This window comes from Hemiscyllium ocellatum, chromosome 47 (genome assembly GCF_020745735.1).
Source record: "Hemiscyllium ocellatum isolate sHemOce1 chromosome 47, sHemOce1.pat.X.cur, whole genome shotgun sequence".
NCBI classification, from domain to species: domain Eukaryota; kingdom Metazoa; phylum Chordata; class Chondrichthyes; order Orectolobiformes; family Hemiscylliidae; genus Hemiscyllium; species Hemiscyllium ocellatum.
The window spans coordinates 8,869,183-8,895,861 of NC_083447.1; the positions used below are offsets into that span (position 1 = coordinate 8,869,183).

Sequence of the window (26,679 nt, forward strand, 5' to 3'; positions counted from 1 at the left end):
GGACTAGATTGGGTTGAGATATCTGGTCAGCATGGATGAGTTGGACTGAAGGGTCTGTTCCCGTGCTGGATGACTCCACGGTCCATGGACTCCACAGAACCATTGGACTGGGCTTCGATGAACCATGGCAATCTGCGGTTATACAGAACAACTACTCCAAGTCCCTGAGGGAAAGAGGGAGGGCTGAGGCATAGAGAGCCCTCCACTGGGGACTGCTCGGTGGGAAATAATGTGCCAGGGTCTGGGTGGCGGATGTAAGAGTCAAGGTGGGACGGTGTACAGCAGCAAGCTATACAGCAACCACCCCTTTGTGAAGCAAAAAGACACACTCATCGTGTTCGAGGTGGGGAGCGACTCAGGTGTGGACCATGGGCTCCTGAGGGAGGTTCAGGATCCTTGGGCCAACGTACAATTTTGTCTGAGCAGGAGCACACACCGACGGGATTCACTGACACATTAATGACGAAGCAGCCCCCTGCTTGATTGGCACCACATCCCCAAGCATCCCCTCCCTCCACCCCCCGACGCTCAGGAGCAGCAGAGTGTACCATCCACAACTCGCACTACAGCAACTCACTGAAGATCCTGGCACCGTGGACAGCACCATGGCACAGTGGTTAGCACTGCTGCCTCACAGCGCCAGAGACCCGGGTTCAATTCCCGCCTCAGGTGACTGACTGTGTGGAGTTTGCACATTCTCCCCGTGTCTGTGTGGGTTTCCTCCGGGTGCTCCAGTTTCCTTCCACAGTCCAAAGATGTGCGGGTCAGGTGAATTGGCCACGCTAAATTGCCCGGAGTGTTAGGTAAGGGGTAAATGTAGGGGAATGGGTCTGTGTGGGTGCGCTTCGGCGGGTCGGTGTGGATTTGTTGGGCCGAAGGGCCTGTTTCCACACTGTAAGTAATCTAATCTAATCCTCAGGCAGCACCTTCCAAACCCATGGCCACTACCATCTAGCAGATACATGGGAACACCACCCCCTGCAAGTTCCCCTCCACTCCCCATCCTGACTTGGAAATATACCGCCGTTCCTTCAGTGTCCCTGGGTCAGAATCCTGGAATTCCCTTCCCAAGGGCATTGTGGGTCAACCCACAGCACACGGACTGCAGCGATTCAAGGAGGCCGCTCAACCCCACCTTCTCAAGGGGTAATTAGGGACGGGCCAATAAATGTTGGACACAACCAGAGACACCACATCCTGGAAATAAATAAATATTCATTCAAACAATGCTGGGCCACTGATTACGATTGAATGTAGTGGGCAAGAACTGATTTATATTCCAGACTAAGATTGCCAGTGCAGTACTGAGGGAATGCTGAACTGTTGGGGGTGATTTTTTTTTGAAAGATATGAATCCAGGGCCCAATGTTCCCCCTCATTTACACACAGCTGCCTTGCCACAGCACTGTAGGGGAGTTAGTTAGCTTTGTATGCGATGCCAACAGCGTGGGTTCAATTCCCATCACCGACTGAGGATTCTCCTTCTCAACCTCTCCCCTTATGTGGGGACTCTCAGGTTAAACACCCACCAGTCGTATCTCTCTGTGGTCTGGTAAAACTATGGCAGCTTTCCCGTTTACTTTAACGGGGTCAGGTCCATCCTGCAGAGGTTTGGATTGTAGGACCCAGGAGACCTTTGCTGGGGACAATCGCTCTGGCATCCCACACAGTAATATGGCGTCCTCTGCGGTGATTCTGGTCTCGCTGGTCCAGAAACCTTTCAGTCCTGGGTGCGATGGCCCTTCTGTTTTCCCCCCATTACCACCAGCTGTTACACCAGGACGGGGCCTTATTGTGTCCACAGTCAGATATGGTCAGCGATGACCGGAAGTGTGTCCAGGAAGGAACAGACTCTTCCAAGGGGAGGTACCACCGGTGATGTATCTGCCAGTGGGAGGTGGCTCAAGGCATCTGCGTTAGCCACGTGGCTTCCTGGACTGTGGAGAAAGTGAGCACTGCAGATGCTGGAGATCAAGAGGGTATGGAATGCTTTGCCTGCAACAGTAGTAGATTCGCCAAGTTTAAGTGCATTTAAGTCGTCATTGGACAGGCATATGGACGTACATGGAATAGTGTAGGTGGGATGGGCTTCAGATTAGTATGACAGGGCGGCGCAACATCGAGGGCCGAAGGGCCTGTACTGCGCTGTAATGTTCTATGTTCTATATCACAGTCAAAGACTATGGGGCTGGAAAAGCACAGCAGGTCAGGCAGCATCCAGGAAGCAGGAGAATCGACGTTTCGAGGATAGGCTCTTCATCAGGAAGAGCATGAGCTCTTCATCATTTCTGATGAAGGGGTAATGCTCGAAACGTCAACTCCCCTGCTGCCTGACCTGCTGTGCTTTTCCAGCACCACACGTCTTCACTTCCCGGAAGGTGTTCTAATTTGTACTTGCTGAGAATAAGGGCTCAACGCTGCATTCTGCTGGAAGCTATGGACAACCTTGTCTCCTTCAGTAGCCTTGGCAGAGGTTTGTGATCTGTTACTGTGACAAATTCCCGTCTGTAAAGTTACTGGTGGAACTTCCTCACACCAAAGATGGCCACCAAACCTTCCTTCTCTATCTGGGCATACTTGCCTTCAGTATCAGCCAAAGTCCAGGCGGCATTTGCTATTGGGCGATCCTCTGTGATGGGCCAGTGGTGAGGCAACACTACCCCGATACTGTACGGGGTGGGGTGGGCATCACCCATCAGCACCACCTCTGATTTCTGACTGGACTGGGCCAACATCTTTCGATGACAATAGCTACTTTTTCACTTCCCTAATGGTTGCTGCTTGGCAACACGACCATTACCAAGGCTGACCCTTTCTCAACAGCAGGCGTGAGGGTGCCAAGGTAGGGGCCAGAATTTTCCGTAATAATTCACCAATCCAAGGACAGACCTCGGCTCCGGTACAGACATGGGAGCTGAGACTCCTTCGATCACCCTCACTTCCTCTTCCAATGGGGTGTAACTCGTTGTCGGCTCTGTACCCCGAGTAGGTCACCGGGGGAGCCCGGAAAATGTATTTTTCCCTTCTGAGGCGTACTCTCGCCTGGGAGAAATGTTTAAGCAAAACGTTCTCCGAGTGTTCTTTCTTGGTCTGACTTGTTATTGTCGAGAGAGTGGTGCTGGAAAAGCACAGCAGGTCAGGCAGCATCCGAGGAGCAGGACGTTTTGGGCATGAGCCTTTCATCAGGAATAAGGGATGCTCATTCCTGATGAAGGGCGGAAACGTCGATTCTCCTGCTTCTGGGATGCTGCCTGACCTGCTGTGCTTTTCCAGCACCACACTCTCGACTCTGATCTCCAGCAGCTGCAGTCCTCACTTTCTCCTTCCCTGTTATAGGTACGCCAACCAGATAAATGGGGTAGCCCTGGTAAAATGTTATCCATGCTCCACTGGAAAAGGCTTCAGGCTGATGATACCCCAATGGCCAGTCAGTCTTGTGTATTGATATAAACCCTTATGGGTATTAATTATAAGGAACATCTGGGACTCCTCATCCAGTCACGATTGCAGGTAGGCGTGGCTCATGTCCAGCTTCACAAAGGAAACCCCCCTGTGATGATGCTGCTCCTTTAACTAGTTTATGTTGTCCTTGGTTTGTTTTCAGAGGGATCGTAAAAGTTCAGGATCCAAAAAGTCTGGGTTTGAAGGGTTTTAGGGCAAATCTGATTATAGCTAACAGATAGTGTCCCAGGCAACAGACTTTCAAGTTAAAAAAAAAACACTTGTACAATGAAAGGGGAGTGGCCAGTTCTCCCAGCTCGGTTTTTCTCTGGTTTGGTTTGGGTTTTAGCAGTCTACCTGTTCACTGAAAGCAGTCAGGCAGGTTTGAGGCTGCTGACCCAAAGAAATAGCGACATGGAAGAGGGTGGTCCATGCTACCTTCTCTCTCTGACATCTCTCCTATAAGACCTTTGACTTAACCCTTTGTGCCTAGAGGTGTTTATGGGGATTGTTGCAGGAATTTGGAACAGCATCATTAAACTTGGATGATGTGTTGGGTTTTCGGATAGGTTAAGTTAATCTGTATTCTGTTCTCTTTTGTTTGTGTTTCAATTGGTAATCTTGTAAATAAAATCTGTTTTGTTTAAAACTGAGTGGTTTGACCAGTTGCATCTCTCCTGAAATACCCACCTGACATCTGCTCAAAACGACAAGCAAAGTTGGTCTGGGCTTATTTTCTTGAAATGTTTTGAGGGTGTCTGGCCTGATCCATAACACCCCACACACCAACTTTCCATACAAGAGAGGGATTGGATATTTGTTCAGCTACAAGAAACCATTTACCATTTGTTTAAAATCCCCACAAAGGTGAACTGAACAAAGAACAGAGAAAATTTACAGCCCAGGAACAGGCCTTTCGGCTCTCCAAGCCCAAGCCGATCCAAATGTACTGTCTAAACCATTAGGCTTCACAATCAATATGACTGGTGCTGCCTGTTCCATCGTCTGCACTGGTTTAATGATCCCTTCGCTCTCTGCTCACCACCCCGGCCCCCCCCCCCCCGGATTTCCGCCTCTACTTTTGTCTGTAAGGCAAATGGCACTGGGTGGGTCTTGCAAATTCTTGGAATTGCTTCCTGGTCAACAGGCCCCTTTGGTAGTCCTTCACCCTTCCTGAACCCCTCTCAAGTTTCACAACATCCTTCCTATAGCAGAGAGAGACCAGAATTGCACACACTATTCCAACCCAGGGAAAAGACTTTGTCTATTTATCCTATCCATGCCCCTCATGATTTTATAAACTTCTATAAGGTCACCCCTCAGTCTCCAACGCTCCAGGGAAAACAGCCCCATTCAGCCTCTCCCTATAGCTCAAACCCTCCAACCCTGGCAACATCCTTGTAAATCTTTTCTGAACCCTTTCATAACATCTTTCCAATAGGTAGGAGACCAGAATATTCCAACAGTGGCCTAACCAATGTCCTGTACAGCCGCAACATGACCTCCCAACTCCAGTACTCAATACGCTGACCAATAAAAGAAACCAAACGCCTTCTTCACTATCCTATTTACCTGCAACTCCACTTTCAAGGAGCTATGAACCTGCACTCCAAGGTCTCTTTGTTCAGCAACACGCCCTAGGACCTGACCATTAAGTGTATAAGTCCTGCTAAGATTTTCTTTCCCAAAATACAGCACCTCACATTTATTTGAATTAAACTCCACCTGCCACTTCTCAGCCCCTTGGCCCATCTGATCAAGATCCCGTTGTAATCTGAGGTAACCTTCTTCGCTGTCCACTACACCTCCAATTTTGGTGTCATCTGCAAACTTACTAACCTCTTATGCTCATATCCAAATCATTTATATGAGTACACCCATCCAGATGCCTTTTAAATGCTGTAATTGTACCAGCCTCCTCTGGCAGCTCATTCCACACACGCACCACCCTTTGCGTGAAAAAGTTGTCCCTCGGGTCCCTTTTAAATCTTTCCCCTCTCACTATGCCCTCTAGTTTTGGATTCCCCCTACTTCAGTGTTTGGAACCAGGTAGATCGCATGACCATGAGATCCTGACTGGGGTTGTTAACCAGGGTCAATCAGGGAGCCCTGGCTGACAGAGATAAACAGGAGATTCAGTATCTCCTCAGTTCAGGTGACTGAGTCTGAGCTAGTCTACAGTGCACAGATAAATAAAGGGTGACTTGGTGACGGTATACTGGCCCCCCTGCAATTATTTCAGTGACAGTGGCTGAAAACAGGACGTTGCTAAAGAACATTCACTCACAAAAGACATCTTAGAGTTGAGGATAAGCATTCCTGACATCCTACCCTTATTTGGGAAGCTTGCCTCATTTGATCCTGCTGTTGAGGACTGGGTCCAGTATGTGGAAAGATTACTAAATGTTTTCTGTGGGCAGCACGGTGGCACAGTGGTTAGCACTGCTGCCTCACAGCGCCTGAGACCCGGGTTCAATTCCCGACTCAGGCGACTGACTGTGTGGAGTTTGCACGTTCTCCCCGTGTCTGCGTGGGTTTCCTCCGGGTGCTCCGGTTTCCTCCCACAATCACAAATATGTGCGGGTCAGGTGAATTGGCCATGCTAAATTGCCCATAGTGTTAGGTAAGGGATAAATGTAAGGGTACGGGTGGGTTGCGCTTCGGCGGGTCGGTGTGGACTTGTTGGGCCAAAGGGCCTGTTTCCACACTGTAAGTAATCTAATCTAATCTAAATGACATTGGGGCATATGAAAAGCGATGAGTAATCTTTCTGACTGTGTGTGGACCTGCGGCGTTTTCAGTTATAAGGGGCTTAACTTTCCCAGAAGCACCAGACACTAAAACCTTCCGAGATCTGGTCTATCTGAAACTTGAAAGGGTTCAGAAAAGATTTACAAGGATGTTGCCAGGGTTGGAGGGTTTGAGCTACAGGGAGAGGCTGAACAGGCTAAGGCTTTTTTCCCTGGAACGTCGGAGGCTGAGGGGTGATCTTATAGAGGTTGACAAAATTATGAGGGCATTGATAGGATAAATAGACAAAGTCTTTTCCCTGGGGTCGGGGAGTCCAGAACTAGAGGGCATAGGTTTAGAGTGAGAGGGGAAGGATATAAAAGAGACCTAAGAGGCAACTTTTTCACTCAGAGGGTGGTACGTGTATGGAATGAGCTGCCAGAGGATGTGGTGGAGGCTGGTACAATTGCAACATTTAAGAGGCATTTGGATGAGTATATGAATAGGAAGGGTTTAGACAATAGACAATAGGTGCAGGAGTAGGCCATTCTGCCCTTCGAGCCTGCACCACCATTCAATATGATCATGGCTGATCATCCTTAATCAGTATCCTGTTCCTGCCTTATCTCCATAACCCTTGATTCCATAATCCTTGAGAGCTCTATCCAACTCTTTCTTAAATGAATCCAGAGACTGGGCCTCCACTGCCCTCTGGGGCAGAGCATTCCACACAGCCACCACTCTCTGGGTGAAGAAGTTTCTCCTCATCTCTGTCCTAAATGGTCTACCCCGTATTTTTAAGCTGTGTCCTCTGGTTCGGCACTCACCCATCAGCGGGAACATGTTTCCTGCCTCCAGAGTGTCCAATCCTTTCATAATCTTATATGTCTCAATCATATCCCCTCTCAGTCTTCTAAACTCAAGGGTATACAAGCCCAGTCGCTTCAGTCTTTCAGTGTAAGGTAATCCCACCATTCCAGGAATTGACTTCATGAACCTGCGCTGCACTCCCTCAATAGCCAGAATGTCTATTTGGAGGGATATGGGCCGGGTGCTGGCAGGTGGGACTAGATTGGGTTGGGATATCTGGTCAGCATGGACAGGTTGGATCGAAGGGTCTGTTTCCGTGCTACACATATCTATGACTCTATGACTATATGAACAGGAAGGATTTAGGGAGATATGGGCCAAGTGCTGGCAAATGGGAAGAGATTAATTTAGGATATCTGGTCGGCATGGACGAGTTGGATCGAAGGGTCTGTTTCCATGCTGTCTGTCTCTATCTAATTAGGGACAGACAATAAATTCTGGCCCAACCAATGACATCCATATCCCCCGAGTAATAATGAAAGCACCGACCAATTAGGAACAGAGACAGAGATCGCTGGAAAAGCTTAGCAAGCCTGGTAGCATCTGTGGAGAGAAATCAAGTCAAGTGACCCTTCCTCAGAGCGTTAACTCTGATTTCTCTCTGCAGACGCTGCCAGGCCTGCTGAACTTTTCCAGCAATTTCTGCTTCCTTGTCTGATTTACAGTTCTTTCAGTTTTTACTCAGAGCAGTTAGGGCCTGGCAATGAATGTTGGACCTGATAGGGATGGAATGGAAGAGGGGATTTTTTTTAAAATCCTCAAGTATCAAAGGTAAAGATAATTCTAGGTGTGCTTAGTCTCTCAGTGAAATGAGTGAGGGAACTGTCAGTGTGTGACAAAGTCTGCCCACAGGGTGGTGCCTTCTGTTCTTTACGAAGAGATTACATCCCCACCCACTCCAATGTCATCATCCTGCGCCCTTGGTATGGAAATGAAGGATGTTAAAATCGCTCAGTACAGCCTGGAATTACCAGCACGGAAACTGACATGAAACTGAACAGTTGGGGCTGATGTTTAGACATCCCATTTATTTTTAGGAATCACCTTTGGTTTTATTTAAGGAGGAAGGGAAGAGTGTGTGTTGTGGGGCGGGAGGTGGAGGAGAAATGTGTCCTTTATTTGCAAACGTGTGCCTTTTCTTTGAGATAGATTAAGCCCACGTTTTCCGGGCGTGATGGCGACGCTAGACAAGAACCACCGCGTCTCCCGGAGCGACAGACGCTCCAGCCGGGGCAGGATTCCCTGGATTGTTGTCCTGCTCTCCGCTTCTTTTGCTCTGGCTGTCATCTGTATCTCCTCGGGTCTGTATTTCACAGCCCAACAACCACTCGTGAGCGCGGAAGACTGGACCCAGAGGAAGGTACGTGGCACCCACCTACCCCCTTTAAGAATTAAAATTGCAACATTTAACTGTAACAATGTAACTCGAGCAATCACGAAGTTGCAACAATGTAACTCGAGCAATTAACCCCCAAGATCTCTCCTGTTCCATCGTCTGGAATGAACTTTTAATTTTAACATTAAAATCCATATTTTTTTAATTTCATAAGTATACTTCATTCATAAAATACCTTGATCTGTACAATTGGATATGCCATATGTATGTAAACATTCTATTTTTTTGCATACTGATACAGTAATCATTCATATATACAGGTCTGTATGATTAGGGTGGCACGGTGGCACAGTGGTTAGCACTGCTGCATCACAGTGCCAGGGACCTGGGTTCAATTCCCGCCTCAGGTGACTGACTGTGTGGAGTTTGCACATTCTCCCCGTGTCTGCGTGGGTTTCCTCCGGGTGCTCCGGTTTCCTCCCACAGTCCAAAGATGTGCGGGGTCAGGTGAATTGGCCATGCTAAATTGCCCGTAGTGTTAGGTAAGGGGTATATGTAGGGGTATGGGTGGGTTGCGCTTCGGTGCGTCGGTGTGGACTTGTTGGGCCGAAGGGCCTGTTTCCACACTAAGTAATCTAATCTAATTACTGAAAATGTGTTGCTGGAATTTGGATGCCTGACCTGCTGCGCTTTTCCAGCAACACATTTTCAGCTCTGATCTCCAGCATCTGGGGTCCTCACTTTCTACTCTCCACATATTTAGCAGGGGGGGGGGGTCAGCGCAGCCCTCTAACTGCGTCAGCCCCCTGTACATAGGCAGGCAGATGTTACAGGGCGGTCTTTCCCCACCGCTCCTTGGCAGCAGCTGCCCCAAGCTTCAGCACGTCCCTCAACACGTAGTCCTGGACCTTGGAATGTGCCAGTCTGCAACACTCAGTCGGGGTCAACTCCTTCAGCTGGAAGATCAACAGGCTTCGGACCGCCCAGAGATTAAAATCCAGATGCATTTTTTAAACCTAATGTGAATGCGTTCAGATATTTTATTGAACCTTGGTGTAAGTCTGCCATGACATTTTGTAATTTCCTTTCGGTGGAGTCTACTGGATAGGTGGATGGGCCATGCTAAATTGCCAATATATGTCCAACGATGTGTAAGGTAGATGGATTATTATGGGATATGCAGGGATTCGAGTCATAGTCATAGAGATGTACAGCACGGAAACAGATCCCTCAGTCCGTCCTGTCCATGCCGACCAGATATCCCAACCCAATCTAGTCCCACCTGCCAGCCCTTGGCCCATATCCCTCTAAACCCTTCATATTTACGTCCCCATCCAGATGCCTTTTAAATGTTGTAATTGTACCAGCCTCCATCACTTCCCCTGACAGCTCATTCCATGCACACACCACCCTCTGTGCGAAAAAGTTGCCCCTTAGGTCTCTTTTTATATTGTTCCCCTCTCACTCTAAACCTATGTCCTTGAGTTCTGGACTCCCCCACCCCAGGGAAAAGACTTTGTGTATTTACCCTATGCATGCCCCTTGTGAGGGCTGCTCTTTGGAGGGTTAATATGGACTTGATGGGCTGAATGGCCTGCTTCCACACTGCAGGAATTCTATGAAATAAGGAGAATTAGGCCAATCGGCCCTTCTATCCTGCTCCTCCATTCAATAGGATCATGGCTGATGGTCCAACTCAGTCCCTTGTTCCCACTTTCTCTTCCATACCCTTTAATCCCTCTAGCCCGAAGAAAATCCTTTCTTGAAAGGATTTAATGTTTTGGTGTCAATTGTTTTCTCGGGCAGTGGATTCCACAGGCTACCCCACTCTCTGGGTGAAGACCTTTCTTCTCTCAGTCCCAAATAGCCTATTCACAGAATCCTCACAGTGTGGAGGCAGGCCATTCAGCCCATCAAGACCACAGCAGCCTTCTGAACAGCATCCCACCCTCTGTGCCTGTAACCCTGCATCCCACATGGTTATCCCACCTAACGTGCACACAATGGACAGTTTAGCATGGCCAATCCACCCTAACCTGCCCATCTTTGGATTGTCCAGAGGAAACCCACGCAGCCGCGGGTGAGAATGTGCAAACTCCACACAGAGGAGGGTGGGATTGAACCCAGGTCCCTGGCACTGTGAGGCAGCAGTGCTAACCACTGAGCCACCCAGGTTGATTCCAGCAGGAAGGGATCTTAGCTGCAGCATTGAGTTGGAAAAGTTGGGGTGGGGGGGATGCGGTTAGGAGCAAAATTTGCAGGACAGATTTGTTCAGGGTGTCCAATTAACGACAGGTCTAGACAAGGTAGACTACTGCTGTCTGTCACTGAGTTACTTTAGGGATTGGGCATGAGATGTCGGGTGGGAGGTGGACATGAGGAAACAGGTTGTGCAGCAAGAGATAATGGCTTGGAACTTGCTGTAATTCTTATTGGGACGATGAGTAATTTCAAAAAGAAATTTAATAGAATACAGAGAGGAAGCACGCTGCCGAGGGATAGAGCCAAGGAAATGAATCTGACTGCACTGCTTCCCAAACCTTTTCCCATTGTGACTTCCGGAGCTGGATAATTGCCAAGAGTGAGGTTTGGACAGAGAGGGCCTGGGATACTGAGGGTCTCCGCAGCTGCTACAATTCTTATTCGGAGCTCACATCCCCAGTGGGGGGGCCCCAACCCCCCCACTCTGCTCTGACATGAGCCGTCACGGATTAGATGGGCCGATTGGCCTCCTGACCATAAATGTGGGAGATATGTTTTTTTTACCCCTAACATTTGCAGGTCTTTCTCCTGTGGTGGGGGAGTCCAGAACTCTAGGGCATAGGTTTAGGGTGAGAGAGAAAAAATATAAAAGAGACCTAAGAGGCAACTATTTCATACAGAGGGCGGTACATGTATGGAATGAGTTGCCAGAGGAAGTGGTGGAGGCTGGTACAATTGCAACATTTAAGAGGCATCTGGATGGGTATGTGAATAGGAAGGGTTTGGAGGGATATGGACCAAGTGCTGGTAAATGGGACTAGATTGGATTGGGATATCTGGTCAGCATGGACGAGTTGGACCGAAGGGTCTCTTTACGTGCTGTCCATCTCTATTACTCTATAGTTGAGTGCGTTCCACCAAACAAAATGTTTTTTGCTTTTTCTTTAACTTGTAACCACCACCAGTAAAAAATACCTGCCTATCCAATTGAGTAATTACAAACGATGGCCGTTCTGGGTAATGTGAACTCAGTTACAGGTATTATTGCCTTCACTCTACAAATGCCTTGAGCTGCCTGGTCTCCGAGCTCTGGAATTCCTTCCTTTGATCTCTCCCCCTCTGTGTAATTTTAAGGTCTGTGAAAAATAAGGACTAGGAGCAGGAGTAGGCCATCCGGCCCATCGAGCCTGCTTTCCCCCATTCACTAAGACCATGGCTGATCTTTATCATGGACTCAGCTCCACTTACCCGCCCGCTCACCATAACCCTTAATCCCTTTATTGTTCATAAATCTACGTTTGCCTTCAAAACATTCAACAAGGAAGCCTCACCTGCTTCCCTGGGTGGGGAATGCCAAAGATTCACAACCCTCTAGGGGGAGAAGTTCCTCCTCAGCTCAGTCCCAAACCCACTCCCCCTTATTTTGAGGCTATTCCCCCAGTTCAAGTTTCAACATGTCCTGACATGGCTTAGCATCAATTGGGCTCCCCCCAGCTCTCTGCTACAAAACATCTTAGGACGTTAAAGGTGCTACTTAAATGCAAGTTACTGCCTCTTTCTCCCGTGTTTAGGTCGAACGAGAATTAAACGTGATCATGTTCTCAAATAATTTTTAAATATGGGGTGGCAGATTGGCTCAGTGGTTGGCACTGCTGCCTCACAGCACAGGAGCCCGGTTCAATTCCAGCCTCGGGCGACTGTCTGTGTGGAGTTTGCACATTCTCCCCGTGTCTGCGTGGGTTTCCTCCGGGTGCTCTGGTTTCCTCCAGAGTGGTGCTGGAAAAGCACAGCCGGTCAGGCAGCATCCGAGGAGCAAGAAAATGGACGTTTCAGGCAAAAGCCCTTCATCAGGAAAAGATCTCTGGGTCTGGCGTGGCTCACTGTTTGGTTGGTCACATGAGGGCTGGTAAAAATTTCAGAACTGTGACGATATTGTGGCTTCAGGAGGTGTACAGGTTAGGGTGGATTGGCCGTGCTAAATTGCTCATAGTGGTCAGGAATTGTGATGGTTAGTCAGGGGTAAATGCAGATTAATAGGGTAGGAGAATGACTCTGGGTGGGTTACTCTTCAGAGGGGCGGTGTGGACTTGTTGAAGGGCCTGTTTCCCAAACTCTAGGGATTCTAATTCTAATTTTTTTTCTGTTTTGAACAGTTTAAACACAAGCCAAAGAGTATCATGTCCAGTCAGGTGAGGCACTTCAGCTCCCTCATCAACTTCCAACGCCTATGGGACGTCTTCCTGGTGCCAATGCTGATCGAACGATACCCTGGATCAGAGGGCATCGAATTTGTCCGGCAGGTGCGTTGGCTGCTGAACTCTTTCCTCGCTTTTGAGTCGCTGACGTTTTGGGGGAATATCCTCCGTTCCCCGTATGCGAAAGGGTTCCTGATACTGGTCTGAAGCCGAAGTGAAGGTAAAGGGAGTTCACTTTGTAATTCTCGGCAGTATAGTGTGCAAAATCAGAAGTCACATGACACCGGGTTATAGTCCAACAGGTTCATTTGAAATCACAAGCTTTCGGAGCGCTGCTGGTGAAGGAGCATAGACCATTTATGAACAGAGTTTTTGTTTTGAAAATAAGTAATATCAGCTCCCTCAACCCTGTTTTGCCCATCTTGGTAGGTAGCTGGATCTCTGGATCGCAGTTAGAGTGGTGCTGGAAAAGCACAGCAGGTCAGGCAGCATCCGAGGAGCAGGAAAATCGACGTTTCGGGCAAAAGCCCTTCATCAGGAAAGGATCTCTGGGTCTGGCTTGGCTGACTGTTTGTTTGGTTGGTCACATGAGGGCTGGTAAAAATTTTGGAACTGTGACGATATTGTGGCTCCAAGAGGCGTACTTTGTCCTGGTTTCATTTACAGAGGGGTCAGAAGTCACACAGCACCAGGTTATAGCCCAACAGGTTGATCAGGTGACCAAGGGGCAGCGCTCTGAAAGCTTGTGATTTCAAATGAACCTGTCGGACTATAACCAGGTGTCGTGTGACTTCTGACCATGTCCACTCCAGACCAACATCAGCACCTCCATGTCAGTGATATCTGTAGAATAACAGTGCACTGATGCAGACTTAGAGAATACTGGAAAAACTCAGCACATCTGGTGGCATCCATTTTCTCCTGCTCTCTCTCCCTCGCGCGTGCCCTTTCTCTCTCTCTCTCTCTCTCTCTCTCTCTCACCGTCTCTATTTCTCTGTCTCTCTCTCTCTCTCTCGCTCTCTTTCTCGCTCTCTCTCCCTTGCGCGCTCACTCTCTCTCCCTCACTCTGTCTCTCTCACCATCTCTCTGTCTCGCTCTCTCTCTCTCTTGCTCTTTGTCTCTCTGACCATCTCTGTCTGTCTCTCTCTCTCTCTCTCGCTCTCTTTCTCTCTCTCTCTCCCTCGCTCTTTGTCTCTCTCACCATCTCTCTGTCTCTGTCTCGCTCTCTCTCTCGCGCGCGCGCTCTCTCTCCCTTGCTCTTTGTCTCTCTCACCGTCTCTGTCTCTCTCGCTCTCTTTCTCGCTCTCTCCCTCGCTCTTTGTCTCTCTCACCGTCTCTGTCTCTGTCTGGCTCTCTGTCTGGCTCTCTGTCTGGCTCTCTGTCTGGCTCTCTGTCTGGCTCTCTGTCTGGCTCTCTGTCTGGCTCTCTGTCTCTTGCTCTTTGTCTCTCTCTCATCGCCTCTCTCTTTCGAATCTGGTATGACTTTTCCTCAAAACTCTGTTAATTATGTTTCACCCACAGTACTTTGCCCGTCTTTGTGCGGGCTCTGTTGTGTACATTTTGGGTGGCTATATTAATGCAAATTGTGTGCTTCAGGCAAATCTAAATTTGCTTTTTAAGCCAGACGTTTCAAAAACAAATTAAATCATGAGCCATGGGGGTAATTGGTAGTTTTTTGCCCATCCCAGTTTGCCAGAGGGTAGTTAAGAGTCGAGTAGCTGAGAGTCAGGAGTTGCATATTATTTGACTTATTTATTGTCATGTGTATCTTGTTACAAAACACAGTGAGGAGTGTTGTCTATTTTCACCACGCCCCGGTGCCATCTTAAAACAGAGAAAAGTAAACTAAGACAGAATCTAAAGACAGAAAAGTGAAGAAATAAATAGTGTCCAACTTTACCTGTAGGTCGGACCAAGGAACTATGGGTTTTCTTCTGTATAAACTCCAGACTTTTATTGAATTCAAATTCCGTCATCTGTCATAACGTCACCCAGCACGGAAAGAGACCCTTCGGCCCACCCAGTCCATGCCGACCATAATTCCAAACTAAACTAGGCCCACCTGCCTGCTCCTGGCCCATATCCCTCCAAACCATTCCTACTCCTGTCCTTATCCAAATATCTTTTAAACCCTGTAACTGTACCTATATCCATGACTTCCATTGGAAGTTCATTCCACACCCAAACCACTCTCTGTGTGTTTTTTTTTAATTTTCCCCTCCTGTCATATTTTAAAGCTTTCTCCTCTCACCTTAAAAATATGACCCTTAATCTTGAAATCTCCCATCCTAGGGAAAAGACAACTACCATTCATCCTAATATAGAACATAGAACAGCACAGGCCCTTCGGCCCACTATGTTGTGCTGAGCATTTATCTTAGATTAAGATCAAACTGACCTACACTCCCCTCAATTTACTGCTGTCCATGTGCTTGTCCAACAGTCACTTAAGTGTCTAATGTCTCTGACTCTACTACTACTGCTGGCAGTGCATTCCACACACCCATCACACGCTGCGTAAACTCCTCATAGCTTTATAAATCTCGAAAAGGTGACCTCTCAACCCCCAGTGAAAACAGTGCCAGCCTATCTTTATAAACTTAAATCTTCCATACCCGACAAATCTCTTCTGAACCCTCTCCCTTCCTATAACACGGTGACTGGAAACACTACTCCCATAGTGGGATTCGAACCGGACCCCGCAGAACATTTCCTGGGTATTGGGATTATGAATCTCGCAATAATACCACTAAGCCACTGCTCAAACTTTGAGTGTTACCCCCCACCCCACAATCTTTTCTCATTTAACTCTACCATCATCACCATCTATTCCTTTCTGTCTCAGATCAACTTGAGAAGATAAAAACTAATTGCTATGTTGGCTTTAGTTTTGAAGGATTATTTTCATCCTTCCCTAAGTAAACTTATTCACTGCAGCGACACTGTAGTTATAGGTAATGCCTTTATCTGATAAACTGGTTTTTAAGTTGAAGACCATAATTGTTTCTAATTGAACCGAAATGAAAAGTTATTCTCAAACTGCTATTCCAAGCTGTCGGCTTGTCAAGAGCCTTAAAAAAAGGTGTCATTCTTAAATTAAAATTTGTTTTAAAGATTACTTTTTTAAAAAGCAAAAGCATTATCAATAACCATACTTCAGTATCGTCTGTATTATATATGAATTTTATATCTGCAGAATCTTGCGTTTTACTGGGTAATTGGCCAAATATTTGTTTTCGAACACAGAACAGTACACAGGAACAGGCCCTTTGGCCCATCGTATCTGTGCTAGCCACAATGCCATTCTAAACTAATCCCATCTGCCTGCACATGATCCGTGTCCCTCTATTCCTAGTCTGTGTTTATCTAAATAATCTTAAATTTTACTATTGTATCTGTTTCGATCACCTCCCCTGGTAGCTTATTCTCGGCACCTTCCATCCTCTGTGTTTTTAAAAAAAACTTTCCTAACGCATCTTCTTTAAACTTGCCCCCTCTCAGCTTAAACCTGAGCCCCCTAATACTTCATACTTAAACCCTGGGGGAGGAAGACTCCAACTAACCACATTATCAATGCCCCTCATAGAGTCATAGAGATGTACAGCATGGAAACAGACCCTTCGGTCCAACCTGTCCATGCCGACCAGATATCCTCAACCAATCTAGTCCCACCTGCCAGCACTTGGCCCATATCCCTCCAAACCCTTCCTATTCATATACCCATCCAGATGCCTTTTAAATGCTGTAATTGTACCAGCCTCCACCACTTCCTCTGGCAGCTCATTCCATACACGTACCACCCTCTGTGTGAAAAAGTTGCCCCTTAGGTCCCTGTTAAATCTTTCCCCCCTCACCCTAAACCTATGCCCTTGAGTTCTGGACTTCCCCACCATAGGGAAAGGACTTTGTCTATTCACCTTATCAATGCCCCTCATGATTTTATAAACCTCTATAAGGTCACCCCTCAGCCTCTGACGCTCCAGGGAAAACAGCCCCAGCCTGTTCAGCTTCTCCCTGTAGCTCAAACCCTCCAACCCTGGCAACATCCTTGTAAATCTCTTAGATGTTCATAAAATTATTAGGTTACCCCTCGGCTTCTGATGCTGTATTGAAAACAATCCCAAATTTGTCCGACCTCTAATACAATCCAAACCAGGCAGCATGCAGGTAAACCTCTTCTGCATCCTCTCCAAAGCCTCTACATCCTTCCTTGCATGTGCGCAACACTCCCAATGTGGCCTGAGTAAATTCTTATTTATGTCCTGCGATTCGCAGTACAGTCGGTTCTGCTATAACGCGATAGTTCCGTTCTTGTGTGATCCCGCGTTGTAAGAAGGTTGCGCAGTAGCTACACTTTTTAAACTAATGCGGCTGGAATCACGTTAGAGCCAATACAGGTGAGGGGGGAAGTTGGCGTTCTACAAATAAGGGTCTAAACACTTCAATCGCGTCTTAGCCAATTTGTGTTGAAGCGTTATAGTAGCGCTTTTTTTTGATTTTAAGCATTTTTTTTTTGAAACGAGGGTTGTTTGGAATCTAACTTGACTGTCGACTCTTGGCCTCCCCTCTGTGTTCATCTCGTTCTCAGCACATCAAGGGGCATCTGCTGTCACTGTCTGCCCACTGGAGTGTGGACCTGGACACGTTTGAGGACAGCACCCCCCACGGCAAGCAGACATTCTCCAACATTGTGGCCACGCTGGACCCCTCTGCCAGGCGCCGCCTGGTCCTGGTGTGCCACTATGACTCCAAGTATTTCCAACGGGACAACCAGGGACGCGTCTATGTGGGTGCCACTGACTCGGCTGTGCCTTGTGCCATGATGCTGGAACTGGCCCGCTCGCTCGACAAACAGCTGGTCAAACTCAAAGACAAGGTGAATGCCCAGTGAAGGGGAGGGGACGCAGGGGTTGGTTTAGCAACTGGAGGTCTCCATTTTGTTGTCTACTCATCGAGAGGGCATCCATCTTCCGAGATGCTGGTGCCCTCTTGGGTCATAGAGCCGTACAGAATGGAAACAGACCCTTCGGCCCAACCAAGGTGGCTCAGCGGTTAGCGCTGCTGCCTCACAGCGCCAGGGACCCAGGTTCGATTCCAGCCTCGGGCGACTGTCTGTATGTGGTGTTTGCACGTTCTCCCCGTGTCTGCGTGGGTTTCCTCCCACAGCCTAGAGGTGGGCAGGCCAGGGTGGACTGGCTGTGCTAAACAGTCAAGGTCTTTTCCCCAGGGTAGGGGAGTCCAGAATTAGGGGGTTTAGGGTGAGAGGGAAAGATTTAAATAGGGCAACTTTTTCACACAGAGGGTGGTACGTGTGTGGAATGAGCTGCCAGAGGAAGTGATGGAGGCTGGTACAAATACAACATTTTAAAAGGCATCTGAATGGGTATATGAATAGGAAGGGTTTAGAGGGATATGGGCCAAGTGCTGGCAAATGGGACTAAATTAATTTGGGATATCTGGTCAGCATGGATGAGTTGGACAGAAGGGTCTGTTTCCGTGCTGTACGTCTCTATGATTCCACACAAGAGAGTGGCTGGGGCTATGACACTGTGGAACTGAATGGGAGTCTCAAGCCATGTGGAATGATCAAGGACTGAAATGAGAAGGTCACCCAGAGAGTGGGGAGCCTGTGGGGTTGGCTACAATAAAAGCAGGTGAGGCCAAAACGTTAAGTGTTTTCGGGGGAGGGGGGAGTGAGGTTTGGGCTAAAGGGATGAAAGGATGTGGGAGAAAGTGGGAACAGGGAACGGAGTTGGATGGTCAGCCTGGTTCATGTTGAATAGTTGCCTCTTCCTATTTTCTGTTTCAACAACAGCCTTCAAACCGAGAGACAAGATTGTTATTCAGTGATCCATGCTCTGCTAATAACCACCTGCTTCTCTCTCTCTCTCTCTTTTTCTCTCTCTCCCCTCTGTTTTTCACTCCCTCTCTCTCCCTGTCTGTCTGTCTCTCTCCCTCCCTGTCTTTCTCCCTCTCTTTCCCTCTCTCTCCCTCCCTCCCTCCTGATTCTCTCTTGCTCTTTTTCTTTCTCCCCATCTGTCTCTCTTCCTCTTTCTCCCATGTCTCTCTCTCTCTTTTTTTTTTTCTCTCTCTCCCTGCCTCTCTTTCTCTCTCTCGCGCTCTCTCTCTCTCTCTCTCTGCCATGTCTCTCTCCCGCTCTCTTTTTTTTCTCTCACCCTGTCTCTCTCTCTCTCTCTCTCTCTCTGTCTTTCTCCCTTTCTTTTTCCCCCTCTCTTTCTTTCTCTCTCTCTCTCTCTTTTTCTCTCTCTTTCTCTCACACTTTTTTTTTTCTCTCTCCCTCTCTTTCTCGTACAGAGTCCGGACCTGACTCTCCAGCTGCTGTTCCTGGATGGTGAGGAGGCGTTTGTTAATTGGAGCCCCACGGACTCTCTCTATGGCTCCCGGCACCTGGCTGAACGAATGGCCAGGACCAAGCACCCGCAGGCAACTGATAGCACCACACTGATCGACTCAGTGGTGAGTGTTTGATGGGGGTAGGGTAGAGGAAGCTTTACTCTGTATCTAACCCTGTGCTGTCCCTGTCCTGGGAGTGTTTGATGGGGGACAGTGTAGAGGGAGCTTTACCCTGTATCTGACCCTCCTGTCCAGTGAGTGATTGCTGGAGTTAGTGGGTGTGTAAGGTGTGTTCTGTTTCTCTCTGGAATGATGTTACATGAGAGATGGTGTTGGACCCCAGACTCTGAGCCTTCTGGTCTGATCGTGGGGATGGGTCTCCTTGCCCCTTCTCGCAGGTATGCTGTTGAGTTGTTGATGTGTCTTTCTGTCTGTTTTAGGATCTGTTTGTGCTCCTGGACCTCCTCGGTGAAGCCAAGCCCCAGATCCTGAATCACTTCAAGAACACAGCCCGATGGTTCAGTCGTTTGGTTGGAATCGGTAGGAAACTGCTCCCTTTGGTCACCCCAGTCCCAGGTCCCAGTGCAAGCATCCTCCCGTCCTCTGGGGGGTGCAACTCCCAGTGCAAGCATCCTCCCGTCCTCTGGGGGGCCCTGATACTGGGAGGACACTGCTCTCTTCAGCCTCCCGTCCTCTGGGGGGCGCTTATGTTGGGAGGTATCCTCTTTGAAGGGAGCTGAGCAGCATGCTCAACCCCCTCAAGTGTTGTGCTTGAGCCCCAACTAGTCAGTATGGGCAGGCTGATCAACTGGGGAGGCATCGCTGCCTGGCTTAGCCTACTGCCTCCCTCCACCCACAGTTGTGGATGAGTCCTTACAGCATCCATTCGGGCCATCGGATAAATGTTGGCCCTCTGTAGAGCAATCGAGTAAGTCCCACCTCCCAGTGACCCTGCGACTTGACTTGCCTCCAGGGGCCTCCAGAAATTTTACATCGTCTCCACATCCAGAACGCGCTCTCCAAGTCCCCGGTCGCTACCACTTGCACAAGTCAAAACCTTTTCTTCCTCCTGTCCCTCGGCCCTGCGTGACTTGCCCAGGTTTGAAATCAGTCTCCCCGGTTCTCGTAGTTTTCGAACGCCGCGTTCAGAAATGGGAAGACCCCCCCACCCCTCTGGTGATGGTGGGACTTGAACCTGAATCTCTCCCAATTCCTGCCACCATCAGCCTTCCCTTTAATCTGATCCGGAGTGAATGGGGAATCTGGACAGGGTGTTGTGGTGTGTTTTGGGGGTTAGGGTGTGTACATCTGGGTTGGGGAGTAAACACGTGTGTGTACACAGTGGGTGGATGGTATCGCAGCAAGGGGGGGGTGTCTGACTGTCTGGAGGGTGCGAGTATGTCTGAGTCTGTCTGTGGGAGCATCTATCTGTGTCAGGTGTGTGTGTCTATATCTGCCTGGGTGTTTGTGTCTGTATCTGTCTCAGGGTGTGTCTGTCTTGGGGCAGTGTCAGTGTCTGGGTGTGTGTGACTATCTGTCTGGAGGGGTGTCTGTCTGGGATATCTGTCTTGAGGGTGTATGTCTCAGGTTGTGTGTGCATGTAGGTCACTGTGTAAGTGTGTCTGGGGGTGTACATGTGTGTGTCACTCTGTCTACGTCAGTGTGAGTCAATGTGTGTCCCTGTGTGTGTGTCCGTCCCTGTGTGTGTGTGTGTGTGTGTGTGTGTGTCTCCTGGTGAGTGTGTAACCTGTTTCTCTCTCTGTAGAGAAGAGGCTACACAAGCTGGGCCTGCTGCAGCACCATCCCATCGAGGTGATGTACTTTAATGGAGACACCTACTATGGCCCCATCCAGGATGACCATGTGCCGTTCCTGCAGAAAGGTACTAAACCCCTGCAGCTGCTGGGGGTGATGGCCGGGGATTGGGCGGGGGTGGTGCTGGGGAGATGGTGAGGTGGGGTGAGCTCTAGGTAACCCCTCTCACAGTGAACTGTGCAGGTACAATGGGGTGAACCCTCCCAATGCAGCACCCACTCAGCAGGAAGTGTTCAGGCTCCTGAGATTGTCTGTCTGCTCCAGGCAGGCCACACTCACTGTGTGTGTGTGTGTGTGTGTGTGTGTCTCTCTCATTCGCTATTCTTTCTCTTGCGCTATCTCACGTGCTCTCTCTCTTTCTCTAGCTTTCTCTCTCTCTCTCTCTCTCTCTCTCTCTCTCTCTTCCCCCCCCCCTCCCCTTTCTTATCTTTTCCCTCTTTATTCCTCCACCTTCTGACGCTGTGGTGTGGTTTGGTTGCCAGTGGCAATGACCAAGCGTGGACCTTTGATGTTGCTGGACCCGGAGTCGGGTCCCCTTGCAGAATGCCTGGAGCTGGGTTTGAACACTTTGTACAGAAGATGAGCTCTCTTTCTGAAATTTCTCTTCATTCCTCTTGTAACCTCCAAATGGTGCCGACTCTGCCAACATAACTTATTTCATTGTTATTTTTCTCGATACGAGACAATAAATACTAAGTCGATAATTGCTTCTACATTCCCGAATGCTGCCAATCTGAACAATTAATCTGCAGGATTACACTTCTAATGAGTTGCGATTGCAGGTTCAAATTAAATGAGAACTGTCCTCACCTTGATATATTGGTTAGAAAGTACAGCACTGTGTTTGTAATCGAAACTACGACATAAACCAGTGATTCCACCTACTTCCAGGTGGAGGTGCTATACTCACAGCTTCTTGCCTATAATGACTCTGCAGCACCGCCACTGGTGAGAGGGCAGAATTACACCATGACATGTTTACATAGGATTTTCCATTCTATTATGTGTGGACGTGGGAATTAAGCGCACAAATGTTACATCTTTAATATGGCAGAGGGGCATGTCGTTTACTGCCACCCCTGCCCTTTGGAATGTTTGAGATCTGTCTGGTTTGTTTCCACACTGTAAGTAATCTAATCTAATCTGTGTTTCATTGCTAGGCGTTCCGATCCTGCACTTGATTTCCACCCCGTTTCCCCGGGTCTGGCACACGATGGAGGACACGGCAGAGAATCTGCATCCACCTACCATCGAGAACCTCTGCAGGATCCTGAGCGTGTTCCTGGCGGAATACCTGGGCTTGTAATGACTGGGAAAGAGATGGGCTCAACGCTGCGAGGTTTTGGGGGGGACAACGGACATGCCCAGAAAGACTACCCGCCCTCCCCCCCCCCACTGTACAGAAAGAAGAATGTTTTACCTCGACTGTAACACATACGGTCACAGTGTAGATATTCTCCAACTGGGGCACGGGATGCTTCAGTCTGGCTCTCTGTTAATGTTTGTACACTTTTTCTCTTCTGTCTATTCCTCCGACTCACTGACTCACTGTCTGTCTCTTACAGCTGGTCAATCTCACTGTGTGTATGTATTGTTTTTTCTCTCTCTGCCTGTGTGTGTGTGTGTGTGTGTGTGTGTGTGTGTGTGAGAGAGAGAGATTGGGTGTGTTTATACAATGGTGTGTGTGTTTGAATAACAGCAAGTGTGTGTATAAAACAGTGTGTTTGTGTAACCGTGAGTGTGAATGTTAATGTGACGGTGTGAGTATATGTGTGTGAGAAACAAAGAACATTACAGCACAGGAATAGGCCCTTCGACCCTCCAAGCCTCATCGACCCAGATCCTCTTTGTAAACCTGTTGCCTATTTTCTGAGGGTCTGTAACACTTGTCCGTTCATGTATCTGTCTAGGTACATCTTAAATGAGACCGTATGAGTGTGCGTGTGAGAGACGGTGAGCGTGTGCGGCTGGGTGTACTTACTGACAGCGCACACTCCCCTTGTGAATAAAAGCCAGGCCATCGCTATTAGCCAGGAGCTCCTCACTGAAGTGTGGCCCAGGCCCCATCTCAGTCTTACTTTGAATTCCTTACCTGCCACCCAGCAATATCAACATTAAAATGTAGTTTCACATCTGCTCCAATGAATCCACGTCCACATCCTTCAAACCACCATCTTGTCTCCCCTGAATTCCTTCATCGCTAGTTTTCAGTCTGTCAATAGGAAACGTCCCATCTCTCCTTTATTCTCTTTCTCTTGTCTCCCTGCTCCATGATGTAAAACCAAGGAGCCCTGGCCCCATATTCCTGTATGATTCCCATTTCCAGGATGTACCATGGAGCACAGGAGCTATGCCCCCTACAGTCAGGATTGAACACTGCAGCCTTGGCTGCCCATTGGGAGGGAGTGATATAAACACTGCCCTGTTCTGAGCTTCATCTCCTGGCCTGTTGTGGGATTTTGCTATGCAACACAATTTGGAGGCCTTGCTTCTCCAAGCTGTCCGAGACATTGTGAAGTGCTACAGAAATGTACACCTCTTAGGGGAGATGGTGCTCATGTCACAACTGATAGGAGATGCTGGTTCGAACCCCACGTTGGAAGTTAAATTCAAATTGCTAATTTAATTAAAGAAAATCAGGAATTGAAATCCAATCTCTGTAAATGGTGGCTGTGGAATTATCTGCAATTGTTGTACAAACCTCATCTGGGTCACTAATGCCCTTTGGGGATGGAAATCTGCCATCCTTACCTGGTCTGGCCTACGTGTGACTCCAGGCCTATACGTGACTCCAGATCCGCAGCGATGTGGTTGGACTCTAAACTGCCCTCTGAAATGGACACCCAAGACACTCCGTTCAAGGGCAGTTAGGGACAGGGAACAAATTCTGCCATTTTCAGCGATTTTTTTCCCCCACATCCCACACAACAGACACATGCGTAGAGATGCCAAATGGATTTAACTTCCAGGGTTAAAAGTGCTGGAGATCATAGCGGGTGAAGCAGTATCTGTGGAGAGAGAGCAAGCTAACATTTCATCAGATTTCAGCATCTGCTCCTGATTTCTAAGGTTCGTGTTTGGGGTTGGAGTTAGTTTGGATAAAGTTAAAAATCTCACAACTCCAGGATATAGTCCAAAGGGTTCATTTGAAAGTACAAGGTATTTTTTAACTTCGTCCACCCTAGTCCCACACTGGCGCCTCCGCATCTTAGTTTGGATAGGGGCTGGTGGGATGTGGGAAACAGGGGGGATAAATGTTGTTTGAGTGTGGGTAAATCTTAACAGGGACCAACTGGGCCATGTTCCTGACTTTGCTTTTGCGTGAGTGAGATCTTCACTGCTAGTCCTGCACTGCCCACTGGAGGGCAGCAATGTTCTATAGATGCCACATCAAGCTGTGCTCTGGAAAATTGTTACTTGAGAATCCCTACAGTGTGGACACAGGCCCTTCGGCCCAACAACTCCACACCAACCCTCCAAAGAGTAACTCACCCAGACCCCATTCCCCTTACTATCCTGTATTTATCCCTGACCAATGCACCTAGCCTGCACATCCTTGAATGCTATGGGGAAATTTCCCACTGTCAATCCACCCAGACCTACACGTCTTTGGGAGGAAACCAGAGCACCCGGAGGAAATCTAGGGCAGCCACTGGGAGAATGTGCAAATTCCACACAGACAGTCGCCCAAGGGTGGGATCGAACGCGAGTCCCTGGCTCTGTGAGGCAACAGTGCTAGCCACTGTGCTGCCAAGTGATGGAACGTGGAGACTTGCTGTTTCCATGTTCAAATCCTACCCTAGGTCCTGAAGGCACCAGGGAGGTTGAGAAATTTAATTGAAATCTGGAACTAAAATGTCAAAATTTTAAAAAAATTTCAGATAACCATAACAAAATGATGATATATTAAGAAGTGTAAAGAGATATGATTGCCTGGTGAATTGGGACAATGGTAGAGCAAGTAATTGGGAAAATCAATGATTGTTCAGTACAAGAAGATTGGAGTTACAGGGTTCTACTGTGGTTCTGTGGGGTTTGGTAAGCAGGAACTAGAGTATTATCAGTGTAGAAATGTTAGGGTTTACCCACAGATGTGCAAATAGCTCAAACAGCAGTTATCCTTTTGCCCATTGTCTGTGTTGATGGTCCAATATCCAATTGTTCTAATCCCATTTTCCAGCCCACAGCCTTTTCAAGTGCACATCTTGATATAACTTAAAGGTTCCTGTCTCTCTCTCTCTCTCTCTCTCTCGGGCAATGACTTCCAAGCTCCTCGCCATCCTCTGAGTGAAAAGGAATTCCTCAAATCCCACCCCCCCCCCCCCCCCCCCCAGCCCTCCTGCGTGAGGGGAAACGAGTCCTGGAGATCCGGGAGAGGAGGAGCCAGTCTTGAAGCAGCGCCCCTTACCTTACCTTGGTGTCAGGAGAAAGTGAGGTCTGCAGATGCTGGAGATCAGAGCCGAGAGAGTGGCGCTGGAAAAGCGCACCAGGTCAGGCAGCAGAGTCAGGTATAAGTCCTGAAGGGGCAACTCTCCTGCTCCTCAGATGTTGCCTGACCATGGGGTAGTGGAGTGTGTGGGGGAAGGGGACTGTTGTTGGACAGGGGTCTGGCAGGTAGCCAGACCACATGCTGAGATGCTGAAATGTAATATCGATCTGGACTGTAATGCCAATCCTTTTAACTATGATATAATTACCTTACTTCTAACATCTTTGTAGACACTGTAAGTAATACTACAACTTTTCCATTTTTTGAATCCAAGATTTGCACCGATGTACTTCAGGTGGCGCCATTAGAAGGCAGCCATTGTAAAAGCTTTTCACTACTTCCCTACTGGAGTGCACATGACAATAAAGGACATTCTATTCTTTAGCTCACTTTAAAACTCTTCCATTGACCCCTTGGTGGCACAGTGGTTAGCCCAGCTGCCTCACAGCACCAGGGACCGGGTTCAATTCCCACCTCGGGCAACTGTTTGTGTGAAGTTTGCACATTCTCCCTCTGTCTGGATCCTCCAGGGCCTGTACCCACACTGTAGGGAATCTAATATAAAGGCAGACGTTTCTCCTTCTCTGTGTCCCTCCACCAGTTCAGATACCTCATTCAGCTTCCCCCCCCCGCCCCCTCTGCTCGATGGCAAACAACTCCGGCCTCCTTTCAACACTGAATCACTCCATCCCAGGTAACATCCTGATCATCTTCTACACCCGCTCCAGTGCACTCTCTGCTTTCCAAACAGTAGGGAGGGTTTGATTCAGTTCTACGGAGTATTGGTGTTACTACAGCCGGAAGACCGTGTACAGGACTGGTCAGTGTACTTGCAGAGGGCTGTTAGTGGGGTTGGAGCAATTCAGAGAAGACTAATCCCTGGAATGAGCAGACTGCCTTCTGAGGGAAGGCTGAGCCCATAACCTCTGGAATGTGGAAGAGGCAGAGGTGACTGAAGTGAAACAGCTAAAATCCTGAGGGGGACATGACCGGGTGGATGTGGAAAGGACGGTTCCTCTTGTGGGAGAATCTAGAACGAGGGGTTCGCTGTTTAAAATAAGGGGGTGGCAATTTAGAACGGAGGTGAGGAAACATTTTATTTCGGAGGGTTGAGTGTCTTTGGAATTCCCTTCCTCAAATGGTGCAGAATCTTTAACTGTGTTTAAGGCAGAGGGAGATGGATTCTCGATGACCGAGGGGATGAAAGATTATCGGAGAGGATGGGCAGGGATGTAGAGCTGAGGTTC

At 48.4% G+C, this 26,679-nt stretch overlaps 1 protein-coding gene across 2 annotated transcripts; it reads left to right on the plus strand.

Annotated features, from left to right (window-relative positions):
- The first annotated feature begins 7,932 nt into the window (after window positions 1–7,932).
- On the plus strand, window positions 7,933–25,242 carry LOC132836772 (glutaminyl-peptide cyclotransferase-like). 2 transcript variants are annotated; one of them, XM_060856228.1, is made up of 8 exons: window positions 7,935–7,964; window positions 8,191–8,401; window positions 12,733–12,879; window positions 17,363–17,650; window positions 19,090–19,251; window positions 19,569–19,668; window positions 20,894–21,010; window positions 22,104–25,242. In XM_060856228.1, exons 2-8 carry the CDS (start codon window positions 8,216–8,218, stop codon window positions 22,247–22,249), a joined length of 1,146 nt encoding a protein of 381 aa, XP_060712211.1. In that variant the 5' UTR covers window positions 7,935–7,964; window positions 8,191–8,215; the 3' UTR covers window positions 22,250–25,242. The 2 variants fall into 2 exon arrangements, with proteins under 2 accessions (XP_060712210.1, XP_060712211.1); XM_060856227.1 differs by having other exon boundaries at window positions 7,933–8,401.
- Window positions 25,243–26,679: the final 1,437 nt, after the last annotated feature.

Excerpts from the sequence above, each read along its gene's own strand:
- LOC132836772 (XM_060856227.1), top strand. The coding sequence starts at position 8,216 with ATGGCGACGCTAGACAAGAACCACCGCGTCTCCCGGAGCGACAGACGC. Across the intron at positions 17,651-19,089 it reads TGGTCAAACTCAAAGACAAG|AGTCCGGACCTGACTCTCCA; the intron begins GTGAATGCCCAG and ends TTTCTCGTACAG. Across the intron at positions 19,252-19,568 it reads CCACACTGATCGACTCAGTG|GATCTGTTTGTGCTCCTGGA; the intron begins GTGAGTGTTTGA and ends TGTCTGTTTTAG.